Genomic DNA, 27,808 nt, shown 5'->3' with positions numbered 1-27,808 from the left:
TAGCTAATCAAATACACGGCTTTTGAACTTGCAAGTCCACTTAAACACAGGTTTTTTTTTTTTTTAATTTCAATAAGTATACAGGCGGCCCTCCATATCCATGGGTATCGCATCAGCAGATGCAGAGGGCCGACTATGGGACTTGAGCATCCGCCGATTTTGGTACCCGCGGCGGGTCCTGGAACCAATCGCCTGCGGATACCTAGGGGCGACCGTTATTACTTTGATTACTGTTCCCTTCTTGGTACTGGCTGTTGGATATGGAGGGCTCGGTCAAGAGATAGTCCCCAAACGCTTCTCCAAGGTCTATGGAGCTTGGGTGAGTTCTCTCTCTTACCCTCCACAAATCGGGCACAGCCCCTTGGTCTGGGAAGACGCCCGACCCAGGGCGGAGTACTTAGTCAGTTAGGTTGCAACCTTTGACCCGGAGTTCTGCTCTCACGCATGCTCCCTACCAGCGGCCGGTTGGCGCGCAACGTGCCCCGCCCCCCGCCCGTGGCCCCTAGAAGGCCGAGGCCCTGCCGCATGCACACATCAGCTCACCCAACCCCCGGCAGTCTGTGGTAAACCCACAGGGGGCGGGCGTCATACCAGACTCCCTGAAACCCGACCAGACGCCAGAGGAGCCGGGTCGTGGGCCACCGCTCTAGCCTTTAGTCGTGAGCCGGGGGTCTCAGGAGATCCAGCGCAGCCTCCGCTGAAGCTCACAGCCTTCTCGACAGCAGTCGGGACATGGAGCGTCAGCCGCAGAGCAGCTACGATGCCTATGCCATCGCCTGCGCAGCCGTCGCCAGCTTCTTCAAGCTGAGTGTCGACGAGGAGCGGGAAGAAGCGCACGGTCAGTGGCGGGCGGGGCACTCGCTTTATAAGATTCCAGGAAAGGAACTTTCCCAGGGCGGGGCGAACGCCAGGACCCCCCTCAGACGCAGCCCCTCCACAGAGCTGGGCTCCCTCGACGGCCTGATCTTTCTCTTTGGGTTTCCTCCCTTTCAGAGGTGAAGCCCGCGGAGATCTCGCCTCCCGGAGACGGGGGAGAGGAGCAGAAGGCTCAGTCCGAACCGGAGCAGGGAGCAGCCGCGGAAGGGAAAGAGGCGGGAGACGAAGGAGAAGGAGAGGAAGGCTGCGATGTCAGCGTCGGAGCCGCCGGCCCCGCGGACGGCGAAAGCCGCGAGGCCGAGGCCGAGGCCGAGGCCGGGGCGGGCGGCGGCCTAGGCGGAGAGCAGGGCGATGAGGAGCAGCCCCCGCGGGCCGCCGTCGAGGGTCCCGAGGCCGCAGATGGGCAGCGGTGCGCCCCCTACTCCAGGCTCACGAAGAGGCAGCTGCAGGACCTGGAGCGCGTTTTCCGGCATACTCAGTACCTCAGCGTGCCCATGCGGTAAGCGGGCGTCTCGGGTGGCGCGGGCTGCTGCGCGGGTGGCGGGCGGCGGGCGGCGCTCTCGTGGGTCCCCCTCCTCAGCTCCGGACCTGAAAGCCCCGGGGCCTGGCGGCGGCCCGGCCCCTCTGGCGCACTCGGGGCCTAGGACGGGGGCGGGGGCTCTGCCTGGTGGGAATCGAGGTCGATATTTCCCTGTGGTGTTTGAATAAGTCACGTTGCGGAGCTTTGTCGGCCGCGGGTTAACATAAATAACGAGTCGCCTGAGGCGTGGTGGAGCAAATGCGGAGTTGGAGGCTACTTTTATCTGAAGTTTTGATCATCAGTTATTCATGGATTATATTTGCATTAATTTAAACACTACATTAAAACATCCTCGGGCTTCCCTGGTGGCGCAGTGGTTGAGAGTCCGCCTGCCGATGCAGGGGACGCGGGTTCGTGCCCCGGTCCGGGAGGATCCCACGTGCCGCGGAGCGGCTGGGCCCGTGAGCCATGGCCGCTGAGCCTGCGCGTCCGGAGCCCGTGCTCCGCAGCGGGAGAGGCCACAGCAGTGAGAGGTCCGCGTACCGCAAAACAAACAAACAAACAAAGAACATCCTTTATCTTGATTACTAAATTTTTAAAACTAAATCAAGTTATTTATTTATGGCTGCATTGGGTCTTTGTTGCTGCGCTCGGTCTCTGGGCGCGGGCTTTCTCTAGTTGCGGCGAGCGGGGGCTACCCTAAGGTGCGTTGCGCGGGCTGCTCATTGTGGTGGCTCCTCTTGTTGCAGAGCGCGGGCTCTAGGCGGGTGGGCTTCCGTAGTAGTTGTGGCACGTGGGCTCAGTAGTTGTGGCTCACGGGCTCTAGAGCGCAGTCTCGGTAGTGGTGGCACACGGGCTTAGTTGCCCCGCGTCATGTGGGATCTTCCCGGACCATGGCACGGACCTGTGTCCCCTGCATTGGCAGGTGGATTCTTAACCACTGTGCCACCAGGGAAGCCCGATTACTGAATTTTTAGTTACCCCAAAGTTTGTGCCTGAGGTAGAATTGTTCCCTAAAGCAAACTTCAGTGTGGAGAATGAATGGGTTGCTGAGTACCTGTGAATGTGGCTAAAATTTAAAAAGCTATCATTTACATTGTGCTTACTGTGTGTTAAGCACTTGTTTTAAAGGCTTTTTCTACATACTGTCATTGAATCTTCACAACCCCTTGTGAATGTGGTAGCCACTGTTATTATCCCCACTTAACCTGTGAAAAAGCTGAAGCTCAGAGAAGTGATGAGACTTGCCCAAGATGGCACAGCTGGAATGTGGCAGAGCTGGGATTCGATCCTAGGAGGCTGTTCAGTAGGCAAGGCCAGAGGTGATGGTGTGTTGGTCCAGGGTAGTGGCGATGGAGAGAAGTGAACAGATTAAAGAGATATTTAGCAGGTAAAATTGATAGCAATTCATGGTAATTTGAACATGGGGGTAAAAGGAAATGTTTAAGAAAAATGTATAAATTTCTGATTTGCCCAAATGAATGGCTGCTGGTATATTCACTGAGCTAGGGAATATTGAAAGACAATAAAAGAAGCTTGCAAGAGACAGAGGAGGAGTGTTTGGAGAGGCTGTTTGTAGGCAAACCCGTATCGTGGAAGCCTGGATGGCGATAGGAGACGATTCAACAAGAAGGGATGGTAACTAGCATCAACTTCGGTTTAGGATTTTCTGTTCAACTCGATTACTCCAAGTTCGGTTGCTTTTGCTGTGGTGTGATAACTGGATCAGCCCAATTTCTCCGTTTCTCAGAAGTGTCAAACTCAAGATGCCCCTTGATTTGGATGTCTAGAGCTGCCTGATAAATATTTTTTCTTCCAGTTTATTATGATACAATTAACATTCAGTACTGTACAAGTTTAAGGTGCACAGCATAATGAGTTGGCTTACGTGCATCATGAAATGATTATCATAATAAGCTTGGTGACCATCCATCATCTCATATAGATACATAATTAAACAGAAAAAAATTTTTTGTGTGATGAGAACTTTTAGGAACTCTCTTAAATTTCATATATAACATACAGCAGTGTTAATTTTATTTATCATGTTGTACATTATATCCCTAGTACTTATTTATCTTATAACTGGAAGTTTGTACCTTTTGACTGCCTTCATCCAATTTCCCCACCTCACCCCCACCTCTGGTAACCACAAATCGGATCTCTTTTTCTCTGAGTTTCCTTTGTTCGTTTACTTTCGAAGTATAATTGACCTACAACAATATGTTAGTTCCTGTTACACAACATAGTGATTCTATATTTCTATACATTTAAAAATGATCGCCGTGATACACCTAGTTACCATCTGTCACCATACAAAGATATTACATAATTATTGACTGTATTCCCCACACTGTACATTTCATACCAGTTATTTATTTTGCAACTGGAAGTTTGTACCTCTTAATCTCCCTCACCTATTTCTCTCCCTCCCCACCCCTTCCCTTCTGGCAGCCACCTGTTTGCTCTCTGTATCTATACTTCTGTTTCTGTTTAGTTATGTTTGTTCATTTGTTTTGTTTTTTAGATTCCACATATAAGTGAAATCATACAGTATTTGTCTTTCTCTGTCTGACTTATTTCACTAAGGATAATACTCTCTAGGTCCATCCACGTTGTTACAAATGGCAGAATTTCATTCGTTATTATGGCTGAGAAGCTTTCCACTGTGTGTGTGTGTGTGTGTATATATATATATATATATATATATATATATATATATATATATATATATATATATATATACCACATCTCCTTTTTTTTTCTTTGCGGTACGTGGGCCTCTCACTGTTGTGGCCTCTCCCATTGCAGAGCACAGGCTCCGGATGCGCAGGCTCAGCGGCCGTGGCTCAGGGGCCCAGCCGCTCCGTGGCATGTGGGATCTTCCCGGACCGGAGCATGAACCCGTGACCCCTGCATCGGCAGGCGGACTCTCAACCACTGCGCCACCAGGGAAGCCAGATACCACATCTTCTTTATCCATTAATCTGTTGCTGGGTACTGAGGTTGCTTCCATATCTTGACTATTGGAAATAGTGCTGCTGTGAACATTAGGGTGCATGTATCTTCTTGAATTAGTGTTTTTGTTTCCTTTGGATAACAAAAGGAGTGGAACTGCTGGACCATATGGTAGTTCTATTTTTAGTTTCTTGAGAAACCTCCACATTGTTTTCTATAGTGGCTGTATCAATTTACACTCCCCCAACAGCGTAGGAAGGCTCCCTTTTCTCCACATCCTCGCCAACATTTGTTATCCTTTTGAGGATGACCATTTTGACAGGTGTGAGGTGATCTCATTATGGTTTTGATTTGCATTTCTCTGATGATTAGCAGTGTTGAGCATTTTTTTCATGTGCCTGTTGGCCATCTGTGTGTCTTCTTTGGCAAAATGTCTATTCAGGTTTTCTGCCCATTTTTGAATTAGGTTCTTTGTTTGTTTGTTTTTTAACATCGGTTCTTTGTTTTTTTGATACTGAGTTGTATGAGCTGTTTATAAATTTTGGATATTAACCCCTTGTCAGTAATGTCCTTTGCAAAAATTTTCTCCCATTCAGTAGGTTGTCTTTGCATTTTGTATGTGGTTTCCTTTGCTGTGCAAAAGCTTTTACGTTTAATTAGGTCTCATTTGTTTATTTTTGCTTTTATTTCTTTTGCCTTGGTAGACAGATCCCCAAAAATATTGCTGCGATTTATGTCACAGAGTGTTCTGCCTATGTTTTCCTCTAGGAGCTTTATAGTATCAGGTCTTACATTTAGGTCTTTAATCCGTTTTGAGTTTATTTTTTAATATGCTGTGAGCACATGCTCTAATTTCTGTCTTTTACGTGTAGCTGTCCAGTTTTCCCAGCACCGCTTATTGAAGAGACTGTCTTTTCCCCATTGTATATTCTTGCTTCCTTTGTCATAGATTAATTGACCATAAGTGCGTGGGTTTATTTCTGGGCTCTCTATTCTGTTCCATTGATCTGTGTGTCTGTTTTTGTGCCAGTACCATACTGGGTTTTTTATTATTATTTTTTGGCCATGCCCCGCGGCATGCGCGATCTTCCCCAACCAGGGATCGAACCTGCGCCCCCTGTAGTGGAAGGGCTGAGTCTTAACCACTGGACTGCCAGGGAAGTCCATTGATGACTATAGCTTTGTAGTATACAGTAGTCTGAAGTCAGGGAGTGTGATACCTCTAGGTTTGTTATTTTTTCTCAAGATTACTTCGGCCATTCGGGGGTCTTTTGTGGTTCCATATAAATTTTGGGGTTATTTGTTCTAGTTGGTGAAAAATGTCATGTATTTTGATAGCGATTGCATTAAATCTGTAGATTGCTTTGGGTTGTATGGATATTTTAACAATATTAATTCTTCCAATCCAAGAACACGGTATATCTTGCCATTTTTTGGTATCATTTTCAAATTCCTTCATCAGTGTTTTATATATAGTTTTCAGAGTCTAGGTCTTTCACTTCCTTGATTAAGTTTATTCCTAGGTATTTTATTCTTTTTGATGCTATTTCATTTTTTATTATTATTTTAAATTAATTAATTAATTAATTATATTTTTGGCTGCGTTGGGTCTTTGTTGCTGCACGTGGGCTTTCTTTAGTTGCGGCAAGTGGGGGCTTCTCATTGCGGTGGCTCCTCTTGTTGCAGAGCACAGGCTCTAGGCGTGCGGGCTTTAGTAGTTGTGGCACACGGGCTCAGTAGCTGTGGCTCGCGGGCTCCAGAGCGCAGGCTCAGTAGTTGCGTCCCACAGGCTTAGTTGCTCCGCGGCATGTGGGATCTTCCCAGACCAGGGCTTGAACCCGTGGCCCCTGCATTGGCAGGTGGATTCTTAACTACTGCGCCACCAGGGAAGCCCTTGATGCTATTTTAAATGGGATTGTTTTCTTGCTTTCTCTCTGAGAGTATAGTGTATTATAGCGCACAGAAAAGCAGCAGATTTGTGTATATTAATCTTGAATCCTGAAACTTTACTGAATTCATTTATTAGTTCTAGCAGTTTTTTGGGGGAGACTTTAGGGTTATCGTTTTTTTTTTAAATTGAGTTATAGTTGATGTACAATATTATATGTTTCAGGTGTACAATACAGTGATTCACAATTTTTAAAGGTTACACTCCATTATAGTTATTATAAAATATTGGCTATATTCCCCATGCTGTACAATATATCCTTGTAGCTTATTTATTTTATACATAGTAGTTTGTACCTATTAATCCACTGCCCCTATCTTGTCCTTCTCCCCTGTTTCTCCCCACTGGTAACCACTAGTTTGTTCTCTATATCTATGAGACTGTTTCTTTTCTGTTGTATTCAATAGTTTGTTTTAATTTTTAGATTCCACATATAAGTGATATCATTTGTCTTTCTCTGTCCTACTTGTTTCACTAAGCATAATACCCTCCAAGTCCATCCATGTTGTTGCAAATGGCAAATTTTTATTCTTTTTAACGTCCATTGTATATATATACCACATCTTCTTTATCCGTTCCTCTATTGATGGACACTCAGGTTGCTTCCATATCTTGGCTATTGTAAATGATGCTGCTATGAACATTGGGGTGCATGCATCTTTTTGAATTAGTGTTTTTGTTTTTCTCAGATATATACCCAGGATTGAAATTGCTGGGTCATATGGTAGTTCTATTTTTAGTTTTTTGAGAAACCTCCATACCGTTTGCCACAGTGGCTGCACCAATTTACATTCCCACCAACAGTGTACAAGGGTTCCCCCTTCTCCACATCCTCACCAATATTTGTTATCTGTAGTCTTTTTAAGAATTAATTAATTTACTTAGTTTTGGCTGCATTGGGTCTTCAATGCTTTGCGCGAGCTTCCTCTAGTTGCAGTGAGCCAGAGCTGCTCTTTGTTGCGGTGCACAGGCTTCTCATTGCGGTGGCTTCTCTTGTTGCAGAGCACGGGCTGCAGGTGCGCAGGCTTCAGTAGTTGTGGCACATGGGCTCAGTAGTTGTGGCTCGAGGGCTCTAGAGCGCAGGCTCAGTAGTTGTGGCACACGGGCTTAGCTGCTCTGTGGCATGTAGGATCTTCCTGGACCAGGGCTCAAACCCGCGTCCCCTGCATTGGCAGGTGGATTCTTAACCACTGTGCCACCAGGGAAGCCCCTGTAGTCTTTTGGACGGTAGCTACTCTAAGGTGATATCTCACTGTAGTTGTGGTTTGCATTTCTCTGATGATTAGTGATGTCTGTTTTAATTTTTTTATATATATTTTTTTGAATTTTTGAATTTTATTTATTTTTTTATACAGCGGGTTCTTATTAGTTATCCATTTTATACATATTAGTGTATATATGTCAATACCAGTCTCCCAGTTCATCCCACCACCACCACCACCCCACTTTCCCCCCTTGGTGTCCATATGTTTGTTCTGTACATGTGCGTCTCTATTTCTGCCCTGCAAACTGGTTCATCTGTACCATTCTTCTAGGTTCCACATATATGCATTAATATATGATATTAGTTTTTTGCTTTCTGACTTACTTCACTCTATATGACAGTCTCTAGATCCATCCACGTCTCTACAAATGACCCAATTTCGTTCCTTTTCATGGCTGAGTAATATTCCATTGTACAAATGTACCACATCTTCTTTATCCATTCATCTGTCAATAGGCATTTAGGTTGCTTCCATGACCTGGCTATTGTAAATAGTGCTACAATGAACATTGGGGAGCATGTGTCTTTTCGAGTTATGGTTTTCTCTGGGAATATGCCCAGGAGTGGGATTGCTGGGTCATATGGTAATTCTATTTTTAGTTTTTTAAGGAGCCTCCATACTGTTCTCCATAGTGGCTATATCAATTTACATTCCCACCAACAGTGCAAGAGGGTTTCCTTTTCTCCACACCCTCTCCAGCATTTGTTGTTTGTAGATTTTCTGATGATACCCATCCTAACTGGTATGTGGTGATACCTCATTGTAGTTTTGATTTGCATTTCTCTAATAATTAGTGATGTTGAGCAGCTTGTCATGTGCTTCTTGGCCATCTGTATGTCTTCTTTGGAGAAATGTCTATTTAGGTCTTCTGCCAATTTTGGATTGGGTTGTTTGTTTTTTTGATATTGAGCTGCATGAGCTGCTTGTAAATTTTGGAGATTAATCCTTTGTCACTTGCTTCATTTGCAAATATTTTCTCCCATTCTGAGGGTTGTCTTTTGGTCTTGTTTATGGTTTCCTTTGCTGTACAAAAGCTTTTAAGTTTCATTAGGTCCCATTTGTTTATTTTTGTTTTTATTTTCATTACTCTAGGAGGTGGAACAAAAAAGATCTTGCTGCAATTTATCTCAAAGAGTGTTCTTCCTATGTTTTCCTCTAAGAGTTTTATAGTGCCCGGTCTTACATTTAGGTCTCTAATCCATTTTGAGTTTATATTTGTGTATGGTGTTAGGGAGTGTTCTAATTGCTTTCTTTTACTTGGAGCTGTCCAGTTCTCCCAGCACCACTTATTGAAGAGACTGTCTTTTCTCCATTGTACATCCCTGCCTCCTTTGTCATAGATTAGTTGACCATAGGTGCGTGGGTTTATGTCTGGGCTTTCTATCCTGTTCCATTGATCTATATTTCTGTTTTTGTGCCAGTACCATATTGTCTTGATTACTGTAGCTTTGTAGTGTAGTCTGAAGTCAGGGAGTCTGATTCCTCCAGCTCCGATTCTTTCCCTCAAGACTGCTTTGGATATTCGGGGTCTTTTGTGTCTCTATACAAATTTTAAGATTTTTTGTTCTAGTTCTGTAAAACATGCCATTGGTAATTTGATAGGGATTGCATTGAATCTGTAGGTTGCTTTGGGTAGTATAGCCATTTTCACAGTGTTGATTCTTCCAATCCAAGCACATGGTATATCTCTCCATCTGTTGGTATCATCTTTAATTTCTTTCACCAGTGTCTTACAGTTTTCTGCATACAGGTCTTTTGTCTCTCTAGGTAGGTTTATTCCCAGGTATTTTATTCTTTTTGTTGCCATGGTAAATGGGAATGTTTCCTTAATTTCTCTTTCAGATTTTTCATCATTAGTGTATAGGAATGCCAGAGATTTCTGTGCATTAATTTTGTATCCTGCACCTTTACCAAATGCACTGGTTAGCTCTAGTAGTATTCTGGTGGCATCTTTAGGATTCTCTATCTATAGTATCATGTCATCTGCAAAGAGCGACAGCTTTACTTCTTCTATTCCAATTTTTATTCCTTTTATTCATTTTTCTTCTCTGATTGCCATGGCTAGGACTTCCAAAACTATGTTGAATAATAGTGGTGAGAGTGGGCAACCTTGTCTTGTTCCTGATCTTAGGAAATGCTTTCAGTTTTTCACCACTGAGAATGTTGTTTGCTGTGGGTTTGTCGTATATGGGCTTTATTATATTGAGGTAGGGTCCCTCTATGCACACTTTCTGGAGAGCTTTTATCATAAATGGGTGTTGAATTTTCTCAAAAGCTTTTTCTTCATCTATTGAGATGATCATATGGCTTTTCTTCTTCAATTTGTTAATATGGTGTATCACATTGATTGATTTGCATATATTGAAGAATCCTTGCATTCCTGGGATAAATCCCACTTGATCACGGTGTCTGATCTTTTTAATGTGTTGTTGTATTCTGTTTGCCAGTATTTTGTTGAGGGTTTTTGCATCTATATTCATCAGTGATATTGCTCTGTAATTTTCTTTTTTGTGGTATCTTTGTTTGGTTTTGGTATCAGGGTGATGATGGCCTCATAGAATGAGTTTGGAAGTGTTCCTTCCTCTCAATTTTTTGGAAGAGTTTGAGAAGGATGGGTGTTAGCTCTTCTCTAAGTGTTTGATAGAATTCACCTGTGAAGCTATCTGGTCCTGGACTTTTGTTTGCTGGAAGATTTTTAATCACAGTTTCAACTTCATTACTTGTGATTGGTATGTTGATATTTACTATTTCTTCCTGGTTCAGTCTTGGAAGGTTATACCTTTCTAAGAATTTGTCCATTTCTTCCAGGTTGTCCATTTTATTGGTATAGAGTTGCTTGTAGTAGTCTCTTAGGTTGCTTTGTATTTCTGCAGTGTCTGTTGTAACATTTCCTTTTTCATTTCTAATTTAATTGATTTGAGTTCTCTCCCTCTTTTCCTTGAGGGGTCTGGCTAATGGTTTATCAATTTCATTTATCTTCTCAAAGAACCAGCTTTTAGTTCTATTGATCTTTGCTATTGTTTTCTTTGTTTCTGTTTCATTTATTTCTGCTCTGATCTTTATGGTTTCTTTCCTTCTGCTAACTTTGGGGTTTGTTTGTTCTTCTTTCTCTAGTTCCTTTAGGTGTAAGGTTAGATTGTTTATTTGAGATTTTTCTTGTTTCTTGAGGTAGGCTTGTATTGCTATAAACTTCCGTCTCAGAACTGCTCTTGCTGCATCCCATAGGTTTTGGATCGTCATGTTTTCATTGTCATTCGTCTCTAGGTACTTTTTGATTTCCTCTTTGATTTCTTCAGTGATCTCTTGGTTATTTAGTAACGTATTGTTTAGCCTGCATGTGTTTGTGTTTTTTACGTTTTTTTTCCCTGTAATTGATTTCTAATCTCATAGCACTGTGGTCAGAAAAGATGCTTGATATGATTTCAATTTTCTTAAATTTACTGAGGCTTGATTTGTGACCCAAGATGTGATGTATCCTGGAGAATGTTCCGTGTGCAGTTGAGAAGAAAGTGTAATCTGCTGTTTTTGGATGGAATGTCCTATAAATATCAATTAAATCTATCTGGTCTATTGTGTCATTTAAAGCTTGTGTTTCCTTATTAATTTTCTGTTTGGATGATCTGTCCATTGGTGTAAGTGAGGTGTTAAAGTCCCCCACTATTATTGTGTTGCTGTCGATTTCCTCTTTTATAGCTGTCAGCAGTTGCCTTATGTATTGAGGTGCTCCTATGTTGGGTGCATATATATTTATAATTCTTATATCTTCTTCCTGGATTGATCATTATGTAGTGTCCTTCCTTGTCTCTTGTAACATTCTTTATTTGAAAGTCTATTCTATCTGATATGAGTATTGCTACTCCAGCTTTCTTTTGATTTCCATTTGCATGGAATATCTTTTTCCATCCCCTCACTTTCAGTCTGTATGTGTCCCTAGGTCTGAAGTGGGTCTCTTGTAGACAGCATATATATGGGTCTTATTTTTGTGTCCATTCAGCGAGCCTGTGTCTTTTAGTTGGAGCATTTAGTCCATTCACGTTTAAGGTAATTATCGATACGTATGTTCCTGTTACCATTGTCTTAATTGTTATGGGTTTGTTTTTGTAGGTCCTTTTCTTCTCTTGTGTTTCCCACTTAGAGAACTTCCTGTAGCAGTTGTTGTAAAGCTGGTTTGGTGGTGCTGAATTCTCTTAGCTTTTGCTTGTCTGTAAAGCTTTTGATTTCTCCGTTGAATCTGAATGAGATCCTTGCCGGGTAGAGTAATCTTGGTTGTAGGCTCTTCCCTTACATCACTTTAAATATGTCCTGCCACTCCCTTCTGGCTTGTAGAGTTCCTGCTGAGAAATCAGCTGTTAACCTTATGGGAGTTCCCTTGTATATTATTTGTTGTTTTTCCCTTGTTGCTTTCAGTAATTTTTCTTTGTCTTTAATTTTTTCAATTTGATTACTATGTGTCTCGGCGTGTGTCTCCTTGGGTTTATCCTGCCTGGGACTCTCTGTGCTTCCTGGACTTGGGTGGCTATTTCCTTTCCCACGTTAGGGAAGTTTTTGACTATAATCTCTTCAAATATTTTCTCGGGTCCTTTCTCTCTCTCTTCTCCTTCTGGGACCCCTATAATGCGAATGTTGTTGCGTTTAATGTTGTCCCAGAGGTCTCTTAGGCTGTCTTCATTTCTTTTCATTCTTTTTTTCTTTATTCTGTTCCGCAGCAGTGAACTCCACCATTCTGTCTTCCAGGTCACTTATCTGTTCTTCTACCTCAGTTATTCTGCTATTGATTCCTTCCAGTGCATTTTTTATTTCAGTTATTGTATCGTTCATCTCTGTTTGTTTGTGCTTTGATTCTCCTAGATCTTTGTTAAACATTTCTTGCATCTTCTCAATCTTTGCCTCCATTCATTTTCCGAGGTCCTGGATCATCTTCACTATCATTATTCTGAATTCCTTTTGAGGAAGGTTTCCTATCTCCACTTCATTTAGTCGTTTTTCTGGGGTTTTATCGTGTTCCTTCATCTGGTACATAGCCCTCTGCCTTTTCATCTTGTCTATCTTTCTGTGAATGTGGTTTTTGTTCCACAGGCTGTGGGATTGTAGTTCTTCTTGCTTCTGCTGTCTGCCCCCTGATGTCTGTTTTTATTGAGGTATAGTTGATTTACAATATTATATTAGTTTCAGATGTGCAACACAGTGATTCAACATTTTCACAGATTATTCTCCATTTAAAGTTATTATAAAATATTGGCTGTATTCCTGGTGCTGTAAAATATATCCTTTTTTATTATCCAATTCAGTTTCATTACTGATAATTGATCTATTCAAATTTTCTATTTCTTACTGCTTTAGTCTTGGGAGATGGTACATTTCTAGGAATTTGTTCATTTCTTCTAGTTTGTCCATTTTATTGATGTATAATTGCTCATAGTAATCTCTTATGATCCTTTGTATTTCTGTGGTGTTGGTTGTACCCTCTTTTTCATTTCTGATTTTATTGATTTGGACCCTCGTTCTCTTTTTCTAGATGAGTCTGGCTAAAGGTTTATCAATTTTATTTACCTTTTCAAAGAATCAACTCTTACTTGCATTGATATTTTATATATTTTAAAATCTATTTCATTTCTTTCTTCTCTGATCTTTATGACTTTGTCGCTTGGACTAACTTTGGGTTTAGTTCTCTTTTTTTGGTTTTTGTTATTTGTTTTTTGTTTTTTAAACATCTTTATTGGAGTATAATTGCTTTACAATGGTGTGTTAGTTTCTGCTTTATAACCAAGTGAATCAGTTATACATATACATATGTTCCCATATCTCTTCCCTCTTGCGTCTCCCTCCCTCCCACCCTCCCTATCCCACCACTCTAGGTGGCCACAAAGCACCGAGCTGATCTCCCTGTGCTATGCGGCTGCTTCCCACTAGCTATCTATTTTATGTTTGGTAGTGTATATATGTCCATGCCACTCCCTCACTTTGTCCCAGCTTACCCTCCCCCCCCCCCATATCCTCAAATCCATTCTCTAGTAGGTCTGTGTCTTTATTCCTGTCTTACCCCTAGGATCTTCATGACCTTTTTTTCCCTTAGATTCCATATATATGTGTTAGTATACGGTATTTGTTTTCCTCTTTCTGACTTACTTCACTCTGTATGACAGACTCTAGGTCCATCCACCTCACTATAAATAACTCAATTTCGTTTCTTTTTATGGCTGAGTAATATTCCATTGTATATATGTGCCACATCTTCTTTATCCATTCCTCTGTTGATGGACACTTAGGTTGCTTCCATGTCCTGGCTGTTGTAAATAGAGCTGCAATGAACATTTTGGTACATGACTCTTTTTGAATTATGGTTTTCTCAGGGTATATTCCCAGTAGTGGGATTGCTGGGTCGTATGGTAGTTCTATTTTTAGTTTTTTAAGGAATCTCCATACTGTTCTCCATAGTGGCTGTATCAATTTACATTCCCACCAACAGTGCAAGAGTGTTCCCTTTTCTGCACACCCTCTCCAGCATTTATTGTTTCTAGATTCTTTGATGATGGCCATTCTGACCAGTGTGATATAACATCTCATTGTAGTTTTGATTTGCATTTCTCTAATGATTAATGATGTTGAACAGGGCTTCCCTGGTGGTGCAGTGGTTGAGAATCTGCCTGCCGATGCAGGGGACACGGGTTCGAGCCCTGGTCTGGGAAGATCCCACATGCCACGGAGCAACTAAGCCCGTGCACCACAACTACTGAGCCTGCGCGTCTGGAGCCTGTGCTCCGCAACAAGAGAGGCCGCGATAGTGAGAGGCCCATGCACCGCGATGAGGAGTGGCCCCCGCTGGCCGCAACTACAGAGAGCCCTCACACAGAAATAAAGACCCAACACAGCCAAAAATAAATAAAATAAACTTAAAAAAGAAATGATGTTGAGCATTCTTTCATGTGTTTGTTGGCAATTTGTATATCTTCTGTGGAGAAATGTCTATTTAGGTCTTCTGTCCGTTTTTGGATTGGGCTGTTGTTTTTTTGATATTGAGCTGCATGAACTGCTTGTAAATTTTGGAGATTAATCCTTTTGTCAGTTGCTTCATTTGCAAATATTTTCTCCCATTCTGAGGGTTGTCTTTTGGTCTTGTTTATGGTTTCCTTTGCTGTGCAAAAGCTTTGAAGTTTCATTAGGTCCCCTTTGTTTATTTTTGTTTTTATTTCCATTTCTCTAGGAGGTGGGTCCAAAAGGATCTTGCTGTGATTTATGTCATAGAGTGTTCTGCCTATGTTTTCCTCTAAGAGTTTGATAGTGACTGGCGTTACATTTAGGTCTTTAATCCATTTTTAGTTTATTTTTGTGTATGGTGTTAGGGAGCGTTCTAATTTCATACTTTTACATGTACCTGTCCTGTTTTCCCAGCACCACTTATTGACGAGGCTGTCTTTTCTCTACTGTATATTCTTGCCTCCTTTATCAAAGATAAGGTGACCATATGTGCGTGGGTTTATGTCTGGGCTTTCTATCCTGCTCCATTGAACTATATTTCTGGTTTTGTGCCAGTACCATACTGTCTTGATTACTGTAGCTTTGTAGTATAGTCTGTAGTCAGGGAGCCTGATTCCTCCAGCTCCATTTTTCATTCTCAAGATTGCTTTGGCTATTCGGGGTCTTTTGTGTTTCCATACAAATTGTGAAAGTTTTTGTTCTAGTTCTGTGAAAAATGCCAGTGGTAGTTTGATAGGGATTGCATTAAATCTGTAGATTGCTTTGGGTAGTAGAGTCCTTTTCACAATGTTGATTCTTCCAGTCCAATCCATGGTATATCTCTCCATCTATTTGTATCATCTTTAATTTCTTTCATCAGTGTCTTATAATTTTCTGCATACAGGTCTTTTGTCTCCTTAGGTAGGTTTATTCCTAGATATTTTATTCTTTTTGTTGCAGTGGTAAATGGCAGTGTTTTCTTAATTTCACTTTCAGATTTTTCATCATTAGTGTATAGGAATGCCAGAGATTTCTGTGCATTAATTTTGTATCCTGCTACTTTACCAAGTTCATTGATTAGCTCTAGTAGTTTTCTGGTAGCATCTTTAGGATTCTCTATGTATAGTATCATGTCATCTGCAAACAATGACAGCTTTACTTCTTCTTTTCCAGTTTGGATTCCTTTTATTTCTTTTTCTTCTCTGATTACTGTGGCTAAAACGCCCAAAACTATGTTGAATAAGAGTGGTGAGAGTGGGCAACCTTTTCTTGTTCCTGATCTTAGTGGCAATGGTTTCAGTTTTTCACCATTGGGGACGATGTTGGCTGTGGGTTTGTCATATATGGCCTTTATTATGTTGAGGAAAGTTCCCTCTATGCCTACTTTCTGCAGGGTTTTTATCATAATTGGGTGTTGAATTTTGTTGAAAGCTTTCTCTGCATCGATTGAGATGATCATATGGGTTTCCTCTTTCAATCTGTCAACATGGTGTGTCACGTTGATTGATTTGCGTATATTGAAAAATCCTTGCATTCCTGGAATAAACCCCATTTGATCATGGTGCATGATCCTTTTACTGTGCTGTTGGATTCTGTTTGCTAGTATTTTGTTGAGGATTTTTGCATCTATGTTCATCAGTGATATTGGCCTGTAGTTTTCTTTCTTTGTGACATCTTTGTCTGGTTTTGGTATCAGGGTTATGGTAGCCTCGTAGAATGAGTTTGGGAGTGTTCCTCCCTCTGCTATATTTTGGAAGAGTTTGAGAAGGATACGTGTTAGCTCTTCTCTAAATGTTTGATAGAATTTGCCTGTGAAGCCATCTGGTCCTGGGCTTTTGTTTGTTGGAAGATTTTTAATCACAGTTTCCATTTCAGTGCTTGTGATTGGTCTGTTCATATGTTCTATTTCTTCCTGGTTCAGTCTCGGCAGGTTGTGCATTTCTAAGAATTTCTCCGTTTCTTCCAGGTTGTCCAATTTGTTGGCATAGAGTTGCTTGTAGTAATCTCTCGTGATCATTTGTGTTTCTGCAGTGTCAGTTGTTACTTCTCCTTTTCCATTTCTAATTCTATTGATTTGAGTCTTCTCCCTTTTTTTCTTGATGAGTCTGGCTAATGGTTTATCAATTTTGTTTATCTTCTCAAAGAACCAGCTTTTAGTTTTATTGATCTTTGCTATCATTTCCTTCATTTCTTTTTCATTTATTTCTGATCTGATCTTTATGATTTCTTTCCTTCTGCTAACTTTGGGCTTTTTTTTGTGCTTCTTTCTCTAATTGCTTTAGGTGCAAGGTTAGGTTGTTTATTTGAGGTGTTTCCTGTTTCTTAAGGTAGGATTGTATTGCTATAAACTTCCCTCTTAGAACTGCTTTTGCTGCATCCCATAGGTTTTGGGTCGTCGTGTCTCCATTTTCATCTGTTTCTAGGTATTTTTTGATTTCCTCTTTGATTTCTTCAGTGACCACTTGGTTATTAAGTAGTGTATTGTTTAGCCTCCATGTGTTTGTATTTTTTACAGATATTTTCCTGTAATTGATATCTAGTCTCATAGCATTGTTGTCGGAAAAGATACTTGATACGATTTCAATTTTCTTAAATTTACCAAGGCTTGATTTGTGGCCTAAGATATGATCTATCCTGGAAAATGTTCCATGAGCACTTGAGAAGAATGTGTATTGTGTTGTTTTGGCATGGAATGTCCTGTAAATATCAATTAAGTCCATCTGGTTTAATGTATCATTTAAAGCTTGTGTTTCCTTATTTATTTTCATTTTGGATGATCTGTCCACTGGTGAAAGTGGGGTGTTAAAGTCCCGTACTGTGATTGTGTTACTGTCGATTTCCCCTTTTATGGCTGTTAGTATTTGCCTTATGTATTGAGGTGCTCCTATGTTGGGTGCGTAAATATTTACAACTGTTATATCTTCTTCTTGGATCGATCTCTTGATCATTATGTAGTGTCCTTCTTTGTGCCTTGTAATAGTCTTTATTTTAAAGTCTATTTTGTCTGATATGAGAATTGCTACTCCAGCTTACTTTTTATTTCTATTTGCATGGAATATCTTTTTCCAACCCCTCACTTTCAGTTCGTATGTCTCACTAGGTCTGAAGTAGGTCTCCTGTAGACAGCATATATACGGGTTTGTTTTTGTATCCATTCAGCGAGCCTGTGTCTTTTGGTGGGAGCATTTAATCCATTTACATTTAAGGTAATTGTCGATATGTATGTTCCTATTCCCATTTTCTTAATTGTTTTGGTTTTGTTATTGTAGGTCTTTCCCTTCTCTTGTGTTTCCTGCCTAGAGAAGTTCCTTTAGCATTTGTTGTAAAGCTGGTTTGGTGGTGCTGAATTCTCTTAGCTTTTGCTTGTCTGTAAAGTTTTTAAATTCTCCGTCAAATCTGAATGAAATCCTTGCTGGGTAGAGTAATCTTGGTTGTAGGTTTTTCTCCTTCATCACTTTAAACATGTCCTGCCACTCCCTTCTGGCTTGCAGAGTTTCTGCTGAAAGATCAGCTGTTAACCTTATGGGGATTCCCTTGTGTGCTATTTGTTGTCTTTCCCTTGCTGCTTTTAATATGTTTTCTTTGTATTTAATTTTTGATAGTTTGATTAATATGCCTCTTGGTGTGTTTCTCCTTGGATTTATCCTGTATGGGACTCTCTGTGCTTCCTGGACTTGATTAACTATTTCCTTTCCCTTATTCGGGAAGTTTTCAACTATAATCTCTTGAAATATTTTCTCAGTCCCTTTCTTTTTCTCTTCTTCTTCTGGGACCCCTATAATTCGAATGTTGGTGCATTTAGTGTTGTCCCAGAGGTCTCTGAGACTGTCCTCAGTTCCTTTCATTCTTTTTTCTTTATTCTGCTCTGCAGTAGTTATTTCCACTATTTTATCTTCCAGGTCACTTATCCGTTCTTCTGCCTCAGTTATTCTGCTATTGATCCCTTCTAGATAATTTTTAATTTCATTTAGTGTGTTGTTCATCATTGTTTGTTTGCTCTTTAGTTCTTCTAAGTCCTTGTTAGACGTTTCTTGTATTTTCTCTATTCTATTTCCAAGATTTTGGATCATCTTTACTATCATTATTCTGAATTCTTTTTCGGGTAGACTGCCTATTTCCTCTTCATTTATTAGGTCTGTTGGGTTTTTACCTTGCTCCTTCATCTGCTGTGTCTTTTTCTGTCTTCTCATTTTGCTTAACTTACTGTGTTTGGGGTCTCCTTTTCGCAGGCTGCAGGTTCGTAGTTCCCGTTGTTTTTGGTGTCTGTCCCCTGTAGCTAAGGTTGGTTCAATGGGTTGGGTAGGCTTCCTGGTGGAGGGGACTAGTGCCTGCGTTCTGGTGGATGAGGCTGGATCTTGTCTTTTGGTGGGCAGGTCCACGTCTGGTGGTGTGTTTTGGGGTGTCTGTGGTCTTATTATGATTTTAGGCAGCCTCTCTGCTAATGGATGGGGCTGTGTTCCTGTCTTGCAAGTTGTTTGGCATAGGGTGTCCAGCACTGTAGCTTGCTGGTCGTTGAGTGAAGCTGGGTCTTGGCGTTGAGATGGAGATCTCTGGGAGATTTTCACTGTTTGATATTACGTGGAGCTGGGAGGTCTCTTGGGGACCAGTGTCCTGAAGTTGGCTCTCCCACCTCACAGGCACAGCACCGACTCCTGGCTGCAGCATCAAGAGCCTTTCATCCACATGGCTCAGAATCAAAGGGAGAAAAAATAGAAAGAAAGAATGAAAGAGGATAAAATAAAATAAAGTAAAGTAAAGTTATTAAAATAAAAAATAATTATTAAGAAAAAATTGTAAAAAGTAAAAAAAAAAAAAAAAAAAAAACGGACGGACAGAACCCTAGGACAAATGGTGAAAGCAAAGGTATACAGACAAAATCACACACAGAAGCATACACATACACATACACACTCACATAAACAGAAAAAGGGGAAAAATAATATATGTTTGCTCCCAAAGTCCACCTCCTCAATTTGGGATGCTTCGTTGTCTATCCAGGTATTGCACAGATGCAGGGTACATCAAGTTGATTGTGGAGCTTTAATCCGCTGCTCCTGAGGCGGCTGGGAGAAATTTCCCTTTCTCTTCTTTGTTCACCCAGCTCCTGGGGTTCAGCTTTGGATTTGAACCCGCCTCTGTGTGTAGGTCGACTGAGGGCGTATGTTCTTCGCTCAGACAGGACAGGGTTAAAGGAGCAGCTGATTCGGGGGCTCTGGCTCACTCAGGCCGGGGGGAGGGAGGGGTATGGATGCGGGGCAAGCCTGCGGCGGCAGAGGCCGGCATGACGTTGCACCAGCCTGAGGAGCGCCGTGCGTTCTCCCGGGGAAGTTGTCCCTGGATCACGGGACCCTGGCAGTGGCGGGCTGCACAGGCTCCCGGGAGGGGAGGTGTGGATAGTGACCTGTGCTTGCACACAGGCTTCTTGGTGGCGGCAGCAGCAGCCTTAGCGTCTCATGCCCATCTCTGCGGTCTGCACTGATAGCCGTGGCTGGCGCCCGTCTCTGGAGCTCCTTTAAGCAGCGCTCTTAATCCCCTCTCCTCGCGCACCAGGAAACAAAGAGGCAAGAAAAGTCTCTTGCCTCTTCGGCAGCTCCGGACTTTTTCCCGGACTGCCTCCCGGCTAGCCGTGGCGCACTAGCCCCCTTCAGGCTGTGTTTATGCCGCCAACCCCAGTCCTCTCCCTGTGATCCGACCGAAGCCCGAGCCTCAGCCCCCAGCCCCCACCCGCCCTGGCGCGTGAGCAGACAAGCCTCTCGGGCTGGTGAGTGCTGGTGGCGCCGATCCTCTGTGTGGGAATCTCCCCGCTTTGCCCTCCGCACCCCTGTTTCTGTGCTCTCCTCTGTGGCTCCGAAGCTCCCCCCTCCGCCACCCCCATCTCTGCCCGTGAAGGGGCTTCCTAGTGTGTGGAAACCTTTCCTCCTTCACAGCTCCCTCTCACTGGTGCAGGTCCCATCCCTATTCTTTTGTCTCTGGTTTTTCTTTTTTCTTTTGCCCTACCCAGGTACGTGGGGAGTTTCTTGCCTTTTGGGAAGTCTGAGGTCTTCTGCCAGCGTTCAGTAGGTGTTCTATAGAAGCAGTTCCACGTGTAGATGTATTTCTGATGTATCTGTGGGGAGGAAGGTGACCTCCACGACTTACTCTTCCGCCATCTTGAAGCTCCTGTTCTCTTTTTTTCTAGTTCCTTTAGGAGTGTGGTTAGGTTTCTTATGTGAGATTTTTCTTGTTTCCTGAGGTAGACTTGAATTGCTATAAACTTCCCTCTTAAAACTGCTTTTGCTGCATCCCATAGATTTTGGATTATTGTGTTTTCATTTTCATTTGTCTCCAGGTATTTTTTTATTTCGTCTTTGATTTCTTCAGTGACTCATTGGTTGTTCAGTAGCATTTTGTTTAACCTCCACATGTTAGTGTTTTTTTGAAGTTTTCTTCTTGTAGTTCATTTCTAGTCTCACAGGATTATAGTTGGAAAAGATGCTTGACAGGATTTCAATTCTCTTAAATTTACTGAGGCTTGTATTTTGGAGAATGTTCCATGTGCACTTGAGAAGAGTGTGTATTCTGCTGCTTTTGGATGGAATGCTCTATAAATATCTATTAAGATATTAGACCTGAGCTTCCCTGGTGGCACAGTGGTTGAGAGTCCACCTGCCGATGCAGGGGACACGGGTTCATGCCCCGGTCTGGGAAGATCCCACATGCCGCGGAGCGGCTGGGCCTGTGAGCCGTGGCCACTGAGCCTGCGCGTCCGGAGCCTGTGCTCCACAGCGGGAGAGGCCACAACAGTGAGAGGCCCGCACACTGCAAATAAATAAATAAATAAATAAATAAATAAGATATTAGACCTAATGGAGGTCTAATATGTCATTTAAGGCCAGTGTTTCCTTATTGATTTTCTGTCTGGGTGATCTGTCCATTTATGTAAGTGGGGTGTGAAAGTCCTGAATATTATTGTGACTGTCAGTTTCTCCTTTATGTCTGTTAATATTTGCTGTATGTACTTAGGTGCTCCTAGGTTGGGTGCATATATATTTACAATTGTTATATCTTCTTGCGTTGATTCCATGTTCACTATGTAATGTCTTTCTCTGTCTCTTGTTATGGTCTTTGTTTTAAAGTCTATTTTATCTGACATAAGTATTGCTACCCCAGCTTTCTTTTGATTTCCATTTGCATGGAATACCTTTTTCCATCCCTTCACTTTCTGTCTGAGTCTTTAGATCTGAAGTGAGTCTCTTGTAGGTAGCATGTATGTGGGTCTTGTTTTTGTATCCATTCAGCCACTCTTTGTCTTTTGATTGGAGCATTTATTCCATTTATATTTAAAGTAATTATTGGTAGGTATGTACTTACTGACATTTTGCTAATTGTTTTTGGAGTTCTTTTTTGTTCCTTCTTCTTTTGCTCTCTTCCCTTGTGATTTGATGACTATCTTTAGTGTTATGTTTGGATTCCTTTCTCGTTTTTTGTGTGTGTATCTATTATAGATTTTTGGTTTGTGGTTACCATGAGGTTTATATATAGCAGTGTATTAGATTATACATATATATTTATATATCTATATTCTTTTTCCTTATTCTTTTCCATTATGGTTTATTACAAGATATTGAATAGAGTTCCCTGCGCTATACAATAAATCCTTGTGGTTTATCTGGTATATATGGTAGTGTGCATCTGTTAATCCTGTGCTCCCAATTTATCCCCCCACTTGGTAGCCATAAGTTTGTTTTTTTATGTCTGTGAGTCTGTTTTTGTTTTGTAAATAAGTTCACTTGTACTGTTTTTTAGATTCCACATGCCAGTGATATCATGTAATATTTGTCTTTCTCTGTCTGACTTACTTCACTTAGGATAATACTCTCTAAGTCCGTCCATGTTGTTACAAATGGCAGAATTTCATACCTTCTTATGGCTGAGTAATACTCCATTGTATATATATACGACATCATCTTTATCCATTCATCTGTTGATGTACACTTAGGTTGCTTCCACATCTTAGTTATTGTAAACAGTGCCGCTCTGAACATTGGGGTGCATGTATCTTTTCGAATTAGAGCTTTCATCTTTTTCAGGTATAGGCCCAGGTATGGGATTAGTGATACTGAGCATCTTTTCATGTGCCTGTTGGCCATCTGTATGTCTTCTTTGGAGAAATGTCTATTCAGGTCTTCTGCCCATTTTTTGATTGCGTTGTTTGTTTTTTTGTTATTGAGTTGTATGAGCTATTGGCATATTATGGAAATTAAGCCCTTGTCAGTTGCATTGTGTGCAAATATTTTCTCCCAGTTCGTAAACCTATGGACTTTTCATTTTCTTTATGGTTTCCTTTGCTGTGCAAAAGCTTATAACCTTGCTTTCATTCTTTTTTTATTTGTGGTAATGGCCTTTTCTTTTTGCTTAGAGAAGTTCCTTTAACATTTCTTGTAAAGCAGGTTTTGTGGTGTTGAACTCTTTTAGCTTTTGCTGTCTCTAAAGGTCTTCATCTGTCCTTCAAATCTGACTGATAGCCTTGCCAGGTAGAGTATTCTTGGTTGTAGGCTTTTTTCCTTTGATCACGTTAAATATATTGTGTCACTTCCTCTGGTCACCAGAGCTATATGCTCCAGGGGTGCCCTCTATATGGGCTGCATGGGCCCTTCTATTGTGATGGGCTGACTACTGTGGATGTGCTGGTAGGCGGGGCTGGACCCCTGGTCTGTTGGTTGCCAGGCACTGCCCAGTGCAGAGGCTGCTGGCTCACTGGTGGGTGGGGCCGGGTCCTGGGACCTCTGGTGGGCGGGTCTGGTTCTTGGGCAGCTGGGGACCCAGGAGCCCCTATGGCAACTGACTTGTTGGTGGGTGATTCTGTGTCCCTGCCTGGCCAGCTGCTTGGCCTGGGGCGTCCCAGGAATGGTGTCAACAGACTGGTGGGCAGGGCAGGTCCCAGTACTGGTAAGCTAGAGGGAGGATTCCAAAATGGTGCTTGCCAGCAGCAGAGTCCTCATGGTAGAATGAGCACCCTAAAATGGCTGCTGCCAGTGTCTGTGTCCCCAGGGTGAGCTGTAGTTGCTTCCTGCCTCTCCAGGAGATTCTTCAGATCAGCAGATAGGTCTGATCCAGGCTCCTTTCAAATTCCTGCTTCTGCCCTGGGTCCTGGAGCATGTGAGATTTTGTGTGCACCCTTTAAGAGTGGAATCTCTATTTCCCACAGCCCTCTGGCTCTCCTGAAAGTAAGCCCCACTGGGTTGCAAAGCCAAACGCCCTGGGGGCTTTCTTCCCAGTGCAGGGCCCCGAGCTAGGAAATCCAATGTGCTTGGACCCCTTGCTTCTTGGGGAGAACCTCTGCAATTGTAATTATCCTCCCGTTTATGGGTCGCCAACCTGGGGGTGTGGGTCTTGACTGTACCACATCTCGGCCCTTCCTATCCATCTCGTTGTGTTTCCTTCTTTATATCTGTAGCTGTGGAAGATCTTTTCTGCTAGTCTTCAGGTCATTCTCATCAATAGTTGCTCTGTAAATAGTTGTAATTTTGGTGTACCCATGGGAGGAGGTAAGCTTGGGGTTTTCCTATGCCACCATCTTGGCTACTCTCTGAATAAACATTTTAACATAGCATGAAATGTGCATTGTATATTTCATTTCATGCATAATGTCAAATGCTGAATATTTGCAATATTTTTCCCCTCAGAAAGGAGCTTGCAAGACTCCTGGGAGTGACTGAAGCCAGAGTGCAGGTCGGTAAACCTGAAAAAAGCAACTTGGCAGGGCAGCTTTAGGAATTGGATACCTTGTCCTAGACATTCTCAAGTTGGTGTGTTTTTGTACCCTTGTCTATGTTTTGGAAATAAGGTTTGGACTTTTGGGGCTTTGGGGCCAGAATATATGTATCTTCAGTAAAGTTAAACTCCTTCCAAAACTGGTATCCCTTAGGGGGCAGTTCTCTGTGGAATCATGTTGGGACTGATTCTGACTTGGCAATTATTCAAATTAATGCACCAAATAGCTGGGTTAGAAGAGGGTTCAAGTATACTAAATTATTTAAAAACTTTAAAGCCAGGCATAAGCTCTTTGTATAAGGGGTGAATTTACAAGTATTCAGGCAATTGGGTAAGGGAATAACTCACCTCGGAACACAACATATGAGCAACTAATATATGTTTAGTTTAGATGAGACTGATGGGGAGGGGAATAGCTTAAAATTCCAAGTGCCTGGTCCTCTTGCTGTTATTTTTATGTGTTTGGTAGAGCAGTGTAGAGGGTTTCAGCCGTACATTTTAATTTTCTGAAATTTTTTGATGTGCAGCCTGAAAACTTTGCTAGCATAGTAGGTTGTGCAGTATGATGGAGATGGGGGAAAGGTTTGCAACCTTTAGGAATTTGTCTAAACATGTAAAACAATAAAACAAACAAAAAGAACAAATTTGAATAAATTTCCACTGACCTCAAAAGGTGGACGGGTTTGAGAATAATTGGGTACTATCGATATATATCTTGGAAATACAGCGTAAATTCAACATTATGAAACTACCAAATGTATCAGTGAGTATTATTTTGAGCAATTTCTAATGTCTAAGAATTTTTTTCTTCCCTTTTCATACAATTAAGAGGTATTGGTTTTGAAGAATTTGTTTGTGATGGTCAGTGGTTGGCTCTCAGCTAGTCACTTACCTGTGTTAATTTGAAATACTTGCTCATTCACTCAGGTAGTGGTTACTAGTTGGTAGCTCATGGCACAGAAGCTGATTATTTGTCCATAGGACACAGTAAGTTGTATCAAAGGAATATATACATATATTTTTTTAAATTTATTTATTTATTTATTTTTGGCTGCGTTGGGTCTTCGTTGCTGTGCGTGGGCTCTTCTTTAGTTGAGGAGAGCCGGGGTTACTCTTCGTTGTGGTGCGAGGGCTTCTCAGTGCAGTGGCTTTGCTTGTTGTGGAAGAGGGATATTTAAAAAAAAAAAAACAAGATTGATAAAGAAAGGAAGAAAGAAGGAAGGAAGGAAAGAAGAATCAGGATGGGTTCGCTAGCTTTGCTGCAGAGAGCGTGTGTGAGGGCAGTGATTTACACGGGCTGCAGAGCTGGTGGTGGGGTCTGGAAAGCAGTGCTGGCAGCCTAGGGCCACGGGCTGGGCTCACAGTCAGGTCTGGCCAGGGCTTGGGAGGCCCAGGCCTCTGCTTTCTCAAGCAGGCAAAGCAAGCTCAGGGGAAAAGAAAATCTGAAGTTTTGGTGTCTTGCTTCTCCTGGGTTTACATAGTAGTCTCTTAATGGAGTTCTGAAGGAAAAAAGAGCAACAAGAAACAAATGAAGAAAAGGGGAGAATGTTTTCATCTATTTCCAAACTCTACAGCATGAATGCCCCAAAGAAACATTTAATGAACACCCTCCCTTGTTTTGCAAAGACAGTAGGAGTTGTTTTATGAAACCAGTATTGGAAATATGGAAGTAGTGTCAGCCTGGACCTCAGATAGCCAGCTTTGCATATTGCTTATGTTTATGCAGATTTGACCATTGGTACACTCGAACCCCCCAAAATGAGCTCTATTACACTGGCTCTTTTTGACTACATATTCATGCAGCAGGAGGACCCAGATACTAAGATGGGAGAGGGAAAATGGGGCGACAGAGAGAGGAGGCCCTTGGTCTCATGTAAAATTTGCCGAGTGGAAACATCCAAAAATACTAAATATGATATAATTCCATTAACTGAGATGCTGAGGGAGCAGTGGAGTCCACAGGACAGGTTTTACTTTCAGTTGTTAATAGCTGGCAGATATTTAGGGGAGAGCCATTTTGTGACCCCTCACTCACGTGGTTGTCGCCTGTCTTCCTAAAATGCAGGTTGCACCCTCTTGCCTTAAGCATAAGGGACAGGATGGGGATCTCCTGGTGGATTAGCAGCTCCTAGAGGGCACAACCGTGCTGGGCACCAGAGGCTCTGGTCCAAGGTCCTGCAACTGTAGCCAGAGCAGAGTGAGCTGACCTGGTCCTGAGCCCAGGAAGGTTTGGAGGGTGGGGCAGGGTGGAGAGTGCAGAATTGACAGTGGTGACAATGGTATGCCTCTTTCCCCCCAAACTCTTGTCTGGGCAAAGATTTTAAGAGTTTTAGTAAATTTGGGCCGAGTTCGACCAAACATTCGTTACCCCTATAGTCTAATATTAAGGCAGTGTCCAGGGCTTCAGCTCTGCCGGTGTCCAGCAAGACAAGCCACAAAGTCCCTGGGCCCCCCATGACCAAACCTCCCTCACAATACCATCTCCATCTTTTTAACCATCCCAAGGTTCCAGAGGATGAATGACCCTTTTTAGTCATCCTTGAGGAAAGCTTTTGTTTAAAAATCCAACCCACTCCTATTGATTATTTACTGTAGCCAAAGATGGGTTTTTCAAAATGGGGACCGTTCCCCTCAGTATGATTTTAAAAGGCACCCACTTTTTCCTATGCTCAACTTCCCCCATAACTAAGGTGACACCTGCCCAATGAGTAGGGATTAGTGGCAGCTGGAGCTGACGGTCAGTTGGACGCAGACCTACCAGGCATAGTAATAGCAGCAGGGACAGAGTGCAGTTGGTCAGCTCCACCTGCGTCTAAGAGTGGGGGAAATAATAGTAAAGGTGGGAGGGGAGAGACAAAGCCATATGCCAATCCAGAGCCTGGCACAGAGTCGGTGATCGCTCTTGGGGAGGAGGGGGGCTGAAGGGAGCGCCTTCAGCTACATATCCTAAGATATTTTAGCAAGAAGGAAATAGCTTCTCCTGATGCAGTTTAAAATCTTCAAGGCACCAAGAGCTCCCTGCTGCGATTTTTCAGGTCTAACATGAAATGCTCAATATACTAATCAATCCCTTTTTCTCTGTGCTTGAAGATGTGGTTTAAGAATAGAAGGGCCAAGAGTCGGAGGTATCACAAGGCACTAATGCTCAAAAACGTGCCCCTCGTGCCCCTGGTCCCCACTGCTGTCGTCAGCATGTGTGAACCCTGCAGTGCCATCCTGCTTCAGGAGCTGGGCTGGGTCGACGTTCTTCTGGAGCAACTGCTGCTGGAGCTGTCCCTGCTGCCCGAGGCACATATGCCACCCATGCCGCCCGTGCCGCCCGTGCCACCCAACCCACCCATGCTACCCATGCTACCCATGCTGCCCGTGCCTCCCGTGCCACCCATGCCACCCTTTCCTGCTATTCTGTTGCCTCCTCCGCACTTTCAGCTTAAACACTTGCTTCTATGTAGGTGCCCTCATGCGGCATGGCATGGTCCCTTACCATTGGCGGTCCTTCAGGAGCCCGTGGTTCATCTTAAATTGTCTCTGTGA

The 27,808-nt window shown here is 42.5% G+C and overlaps 1 protein-coding gene across 1 annotated transcript; it reads left to right on the top strand.

Moving 5' to 3' along the window:
- Positions 1-732: 732 nt before the first annotated feature.
- LOC132482115 (homeobox protein ESX1-like) lies at positions 733-27,808 on the top strand. The gene is made up of 4 exons (XM_060087179.1): positions 733-838; positions 994-1,375; positions 24,187-24,232; positions 27,365-27,808. Exons 1-4 carry the CDS (start codon positions 733-735, stop codon positions 27,806-27,808), a joined length of 978 nt encoding a protein of 325 aa, XP_059943162.1.

This window comes from Mesoplodon densirostris, chromosome X, assembly GCF_025265405.1.
Source record: "Mesoplodon densirostris isolate mMesDen1 chromosome X, mMesDen1 primary haplotype, whole genome shotgun sequence".
In the NCBI taxonomy this organism is placed as follows: domain Eukaryota; kingdom Metazoa; phylum Chordata; class Mammalia; order Artiodactyla; family Ziphiidae; genus Mesoplodon; species Mesoplodon densirostris.
This window is presented reverse-complemented; position numbering and strand designations above follow the sequence as displayed.